The following is a 6,000-nucleotide window of genomic DNA, read 5'->3' as shown; positions in this document are numbered from 1 at the left end:
GAGAAAAGACGAGATTTAAAAAAAAATAAAAATAAAGAAGGAAACAAAAGTTTTGTATGTTATTAAGAGTTAATTGTGACTTTTTTTTTGACAAGAAAAGGTCACATTAACACATCCATTAATCGTTAACGTCCACGATTAATATCATACAATAATAGACTAATCTAATAATATTTCTGTCTTGTTTGTTTTATTTTTTAATTAAAAAAATAAAGTTTGTTGAAATAAATTGATGTGAACCTAAACTAAATTTATCCCACTGTACTGAACGGTAACAAGGAAGTCATGGACACATTCAAACTACTTATTACAAAATTATAATCTCTTGCTATTTAGACATACATCGCGATGACAACGTTTCTTGCTTATCTGTACCGTTTGGCCCAACTAAAACCAGCACAGAAATAGCTACAAACATCCGGAATTGTGGCTTCACCTTCAAATTAAAAGCAGGTGGCCCGAAAGCATTTGCAAGAAAGTGATACAGCATATGCTGTAAGCACAACACGGTGCGAAAAGAATGGGTATCATTTGATTCAACAACCGAAAAGTCATAATTTAGCTTTCTTGGCCAAAAATGTGCAGATTCTCCAGAATTGTCATTTAAACTGAAAGGTATTTAGTGGAAGTGAAGGAACTTACGTAATCCGTATGACTTGACAGTTTGTCCGCTGAACACGGAACCGGTGCTTCAAGCACGTTTTCCTGTTTTTAGATATCACCTTTACTCATACAGGTGAACACGTCAGCTTTTATAATGCTGTAGCTCTTGTTATAAGTCGTAGGCGTCGCGATTACAGGTGACTATTTCGTCCAGCTCACCCGTCCTTTTCTGTTAGCCTAACCTCTCATCATGTGGGTGTTCGGTTACGGCTCACTGATATGGAAAGTAGATTTTCCTTACGAGGAAAAGAGAATTGGGTACATAAAAGGCTTCAGTCGCCGGTTTTGGCAAGGCAGTACCGACCATCGAGGAGTACCGGGTAAGGTGAGTATACCTTGCTGGCTTTGGGAACTGATTCATAGCGGCCAGAATGAAAAAAGTACTACCTGATGCAATGTTGCTACAGTGTGTTTTAGTGCACGGCAGACATCACTGAAGACACTTCACTTCGGCTTATATTATTACAAAGTTAACGCCTTTATGTCCTAACCTTTATTCCTTATAAATGGGCTAGATGTTGCCCTTTAATATTTAAATCCATGTTAGCAATATTCCCCCTAATATGGTGATTTATAGACTCCTGTAATCTTATATCGGATTAAAACCACAACTTTTCTTTGTTTGCCCAGCTTTAGAAAATGTATTCATTTTCTAATGTAATTCTAATTTTATCCACTCTTTTTCTCCTGGTCTGCCAAGCACTGCCAATCAATATGTGTCCACCTCACAGTCTGGCAACCACTGCATTATAAAGTGTACAGGTGATATTATATGGTGGAGGAAATAATTGTTTGTTTTCCTGCTGAATTTGTAATTTTGCTCACGCACAACGGAATAAACAGTCTCGAACTGTTTACGGTGAGATGCAGAATATCAACCAGAAATTCAGAAGTAAAAGCTATAAATTCATTTGCATGTCATTGATTGAAAGAAGTATTTCATCGCCAAGCAAAACATGCCTTGGTACTTGGCAACTTGAAACTTCAGTTCCCCCCACAGATTTTCTATGGGGTAATTGATAATCTTTTTATTTCCTTCATTTCCAAATAATGCCACCAAAAGTTGTCACCTTCTCACCAAACCTACTGTTTACAGTTTACATTCTTATCCAGCTCTTAGGTCTTACCTATGGAGGTAGAGAGGTTGGGATGGAAAAACCCAATTTTATGGACAAGCATGCTTTACAAATATAACTTGAAATCAAGCGCATCTGTAATCGATTGATTGTAATCTGTGTACCACACGAACACAGAATTCTGGCTAGATTATAGGAGATCAAATACTTATTTAACTCAGTGACATGCAAATCAATTTATAGTGTTTATGTAATATGCTTTTTTCCTGGACTTTTGGTTGATATTCTGTCTCTTTCCATTAAAATGAAACTACCATAAAAACGAATTAATGAAAATTTAACCAATTTCTCTGTAAGTGAGCAACATTACAAATTCAACAGGGGATCAAATAATTATTTCCCCACTGTGCCTGTAACCTTTCAGAAAGATCCCATTTCCTGCAATATGTGTGCTAACCAACTTGCAATTTAATGACAAAGCCATTTATTATGTGTGTTTGTGTGTTCTTTGCAGCCTGGCCGGGTTGTGACACTCGTGGAGAATCCTGAGGTGAGTTATACCCCCTTTCTTAACATCAGGGTGCAATAACAATTTCTTTGTAGTGTGCCCATGACGTATTCCTTTATTAATCAGTCAGTATTAAAAAGTCTTTATGATGTCAGAAAGAAATAATTTGTGATTCCAACCACAAATTCAATTAATAGCTTGACAGATGAGCAGAACCATTCATTATCAAAAATTAATGGAAACGAAAGAAACGATAATAGAAATGAAGAAATTATATTGGTCATATTCTTGATGTTTTTCCATAAATACGGACTACATACTCAAAATAGCCCCCATTTGTTTGTTCTTTCCTTCATTGACTGGTAACTTCATTACATAATAGGTACAAGACGTATGCCTTTATTGTCATCACTTTGATTTTTGCGTTGCAGGAAGCAAACAAAATTACATGTTATTTACACAGTAATGAGAGATTATTACTACCTGAAGGTCATAATCCACCTACCTTGTTATGTATTCTTGTTTTATTGGCTATAATTAAGACAAGAGTTGGAGTGTGAAGGCGATCAGTGTACAAAGCTGCACAAATTGGATTCCACTTCAGAGAGAACTTTTTGTGTTCACTTACATACATAGAAAGTGCTATACTTTAATTATAAACAGTTTTGCAGAGTTTCGTGCTTTTACAAGGCAGACAGGAGTGAAAACGGCGCAGGAAAGAAGACTGTCTATAAACCTCTTATAGACAGTACTGTACAAAAGTCTTGAGTGACCCCTCATTTTTTTTATGTTGCTAGGAAAATGGGAAAGAGACTTCTGGAATAGTTCTCCAGACGTCTAAAGATGTTTCAGAAGTCTTTTTTTGGATGTTGGCTGCCTTTTGTTCTGTTCTCTGTCAAGGTGATCCCACTCTGCTTTAATAATCTTGAGGTCTAGGCTCTGGGGAGGCCAATCCATGTCTAATAGTGGTCCAGTGGCAGTCTGTTGCCAAATGCTTCCCAGATAGTGTTTTTATGTTGGATCAAAGTCTGACTGTACTTTTCAATGCTTATTATTACATAATTTTGATAAGATACCCAGTACCACTGGCTGAAATGCAGCCCCAAACCACAACTAAGCCATGTTTCACAGATGCCAACAGATACTCAATGTTGTACCTTTCTCATGACCATGTCTGTACTTACTAAAGGCAATTTGAACAATCCAGTTCCGGTGCGACAACCAAACAAATAAAATAAAACAACAATCTCTGAAAATGATCAACGACTGGAATGAAAATGAGTGAAAAAGCAGCCAATGTCTAGAAGGAAAAAGTTTGAAAGACTTCAGAAAGCCTGAAGAACTGTTGCTCAAGATGTCTTTAAAAAAGAACTTGAAAGTCTGACTTCTTAAAAGCAAAATGTCTAAAAATGAGGAGTGGCTTGAGGATTTTGCACAGTACTGTAGTATGAGTTGTGATGTAGTAAAGCATGGCAGGAATCCGTTTTTAGAATTGACTGATAAGTGTGATAAGTTTGAAATAAATGCTGAAAACTATCAATTATAGTTTCTTGAAGTCCAAGGTAAAGTCCCTGGATGTTTGCAAACATAAAATACAATAAGAAATACTCACAGCGTAGAAGCAAGAGAGTAATTGATTATAATAATTTTCTGGGTGTGAGTATGGCCAGTGTTTTTGAACGTAACATTGGTTATGTCAGTTATTTTTATTTTGACTTTTATTGTGACTTTAGACAAGGTGATTATATATCATCATTTATCAAATGTAAATACTAATACATTTACCGGACACTTTATTAAGGACATGGGCATTGGTAGTGGTTGGAACCCTTTTTGCACTGCCTTAATTCTTCAAGGCATACATTCAAAAAGGCTCTGGAAACATTCCTCTAACATTTTGGTCCACACTGACATATTTTCTGTTTTGAACTATTGTCTATAAACCCTAGAGCTGGTTGTGTGAGAAAACCCCAGTAGATCAGCAGTTTCTGAAATACTCAGACCAGTAAGTTTGAAATTCAGTAGGTATTCTTGTGTACCATGTCTACATTCTTAAATGCACTGAGATGCTGCCACCAATTAGATTTGTGTGAAGAAGCAGTTGAACAGGTGTACCTAAGAAAATGTCATCAGGTTATGGACCTCTAAGCCATTTTGCTTTCCTCAGGGGTGTGTTTGGGGTGTTGCCTACAAACTGCCGACTGGCCGGGAGGAAGAAGTGAAGCGCTACCTCGACTACCGAGAAAAAGGTGGTTATCAGGTCGTCACGGTGACCTTTCACCCCCGTCCATCACTCACTTGCTCGCCAAGCCAGACGCTGATCTACATCGGCTCCAAGGACAATCCCAACTACCTCGGCCCCGCACCCCTGGAGGAGATCGCCATTCAGATCATCAACTCTACTGGTCCAAGCGGGAAAAATACAGAGTACCTGTTTCAGCTGGCTGACGCCGTGAGGACTTTTCTGCCTGAGGACTCAGACACACATCTGTTTTCTCTTGAAACTTTAGTAAGAGAGAGGCTAGAAAACGGACAGAAAAATTCAGTAACAGCAGTTGATTTTTAAAAAATGTCTATATTGGGCTGGGTTCGTCACATGATCTCAGGGTTTAAGGTAAACTTGTCCAATAAAGATGTTTGTTACATGTAGGATGGGACATGTTGACCTCATTAGTTGACTAAATAATGTTATTTTGTTCAGGATTTCAGTGCAAATAAATATCCACTGAAAGCTGCTTCAAAGTAATAACACATAAACTGGTATAGAAAACATAAATTACCAAAAGTGTACAGATCGCAAGTTAAGTTTCAATATAAATCCCTACAGAACAGTTTCAATATATATGGTTTAAATATAGGTATTTAATATCTGGCATTGACTAGCCAAGATGAGACAAAGAATTGCTAATGTTATTGCATATTAGTTATTAAACATTTAACACTCAAACCTGAGCTGCTTCATGTCTGGTTTAACGTTTATTAAATATAGAGCTAAAAGTCTTGAGCCAACCCTCATTTCTTTATATTTTGTTAAGAAAATGGGGAAATTGAAAAGCGATTTATTGAAATATGGAAATATACTATGGGATGTAAAAGCAGAGTATAATTCTATAAAGCTTGAAAGTCAATATTCAACATGACTGAACTCTTGGGCAAGCTCGTCATTTCTTTAAGCATTCTTTAGGAATAGTTCTCTGAGCTTGTTGAAGGACATTTAAAGCTCTTCTCTGGATGTTGGCTGCCTTTTGTTTTATTCTATGTCAAGCTGATCTCACACTGCTAGAGGCCAGTCTAGCAGTGTGAGATCATTAAAATGAAGCTATTACCGCATGATGGATATGAGAATATATCAGATTTTTTTCCTATATCTTAAGACATGACTTTCAGATACTGTTTATCTGCTGTAGATATTTTGTCTTTTCTCCTCAAGTTGTCCAGTTTCCCTCAAATGATAGGACACACTGCACATTCATGACAAGATATGCCAAGTTTTCAGCTAATAGCGCTTTGGAAATCACCTTGCTGGTGCTCTTTTATTCGTCTAAAAATGGTCAGGTACAAGGACTGGACTTAAAGTGAGTGAAAGAGCAGCCCATGTCCAAAGAACAAGACCTTTAGAGAACTACTGCTCAAGCTCACTTTAAAGAATTTGAAGAAAATCTGGCTCCTTGGAAGTAAAATGTAAAGAAATTAGGGTTGGCACATGTTTTTTGCACAATACTGTATGACAAAGAGTTATCCAACATAATATTT

The 6,000-nt window shown here is 37.0% G+C and overlaps 1 protein-coding gene across 1 annotated transcript; it reads left to right on the top strand.

Annotated features, from left to right (window-relative positions):
* Positions 1–640: 640 nt before the first annotated feature.
* On the top strand, positions 641–5,850 carry chac2 (ChaC, cation transport regulator homolog 2 (E. coli)). The gene is made up of 3 exons (XM_040038910.1): positions 641–988; positions 2,254–2,289; positions 4,415–5,850. Exons 1-3 carry the CDS (start codon positions 854–856, stop codon positions 4,811–4,813), a joined length of 570 nt encoding a protein of 189 aa, XP_039894844.1. The 5' UTR covers positions 641–853; the 3' UTR covers positions 4,814–5,850.
* Positions 5,851–6,000: the final 150 nt, after the last annotated feature.

The sequence above is a fragment of the Simochromis diagramma genome, unplaced genomic scaffold (assembly GCF_900408965.1).
Source record: "Simochromis diagramma unplaced genomic scaffold, fSimDia1.1 OVJJ01000402.1, whole genome shotgun sequence".
In the NCBI taxonomy this organism is placed as follows: Eukaryota; Metazoa; Chordata; class Actinopteri; order Cichliformes; family Cichlidae; genus Simochromis; species Simochromis diagramma.
This window is presented reverse-complemented; position numbering and strand designations above follow the sequence as displayed.

What these genes read in the sequence shown, in the direction of transcription:
- chac2 (XM_040038910.1), top strand. Translation starts at nt 854, where the DNA reads ATGTGGGTGTTCGGTTACGGCTCACTGATATGGAAAGTAGATTTTCCT. An exon ending in ATCGAGGAGTACCGGGTAAG is followed by an intron (nt 989 to 2,253) that starts GTGAGTATACCT and finishes TGTTCTTTGCAG; the next exon opens with CCTGGCCGGGTTGTGACACT. An exon ending in CACTCGTGGAGAATCCTGAG is followed by an intron (nt 2,290 to 4,414) that starts GTGAGTTATACC and finishes TGCTTTCCTCAG; the next exon opens with GGGTGTGTTTGGGGTGTTGC.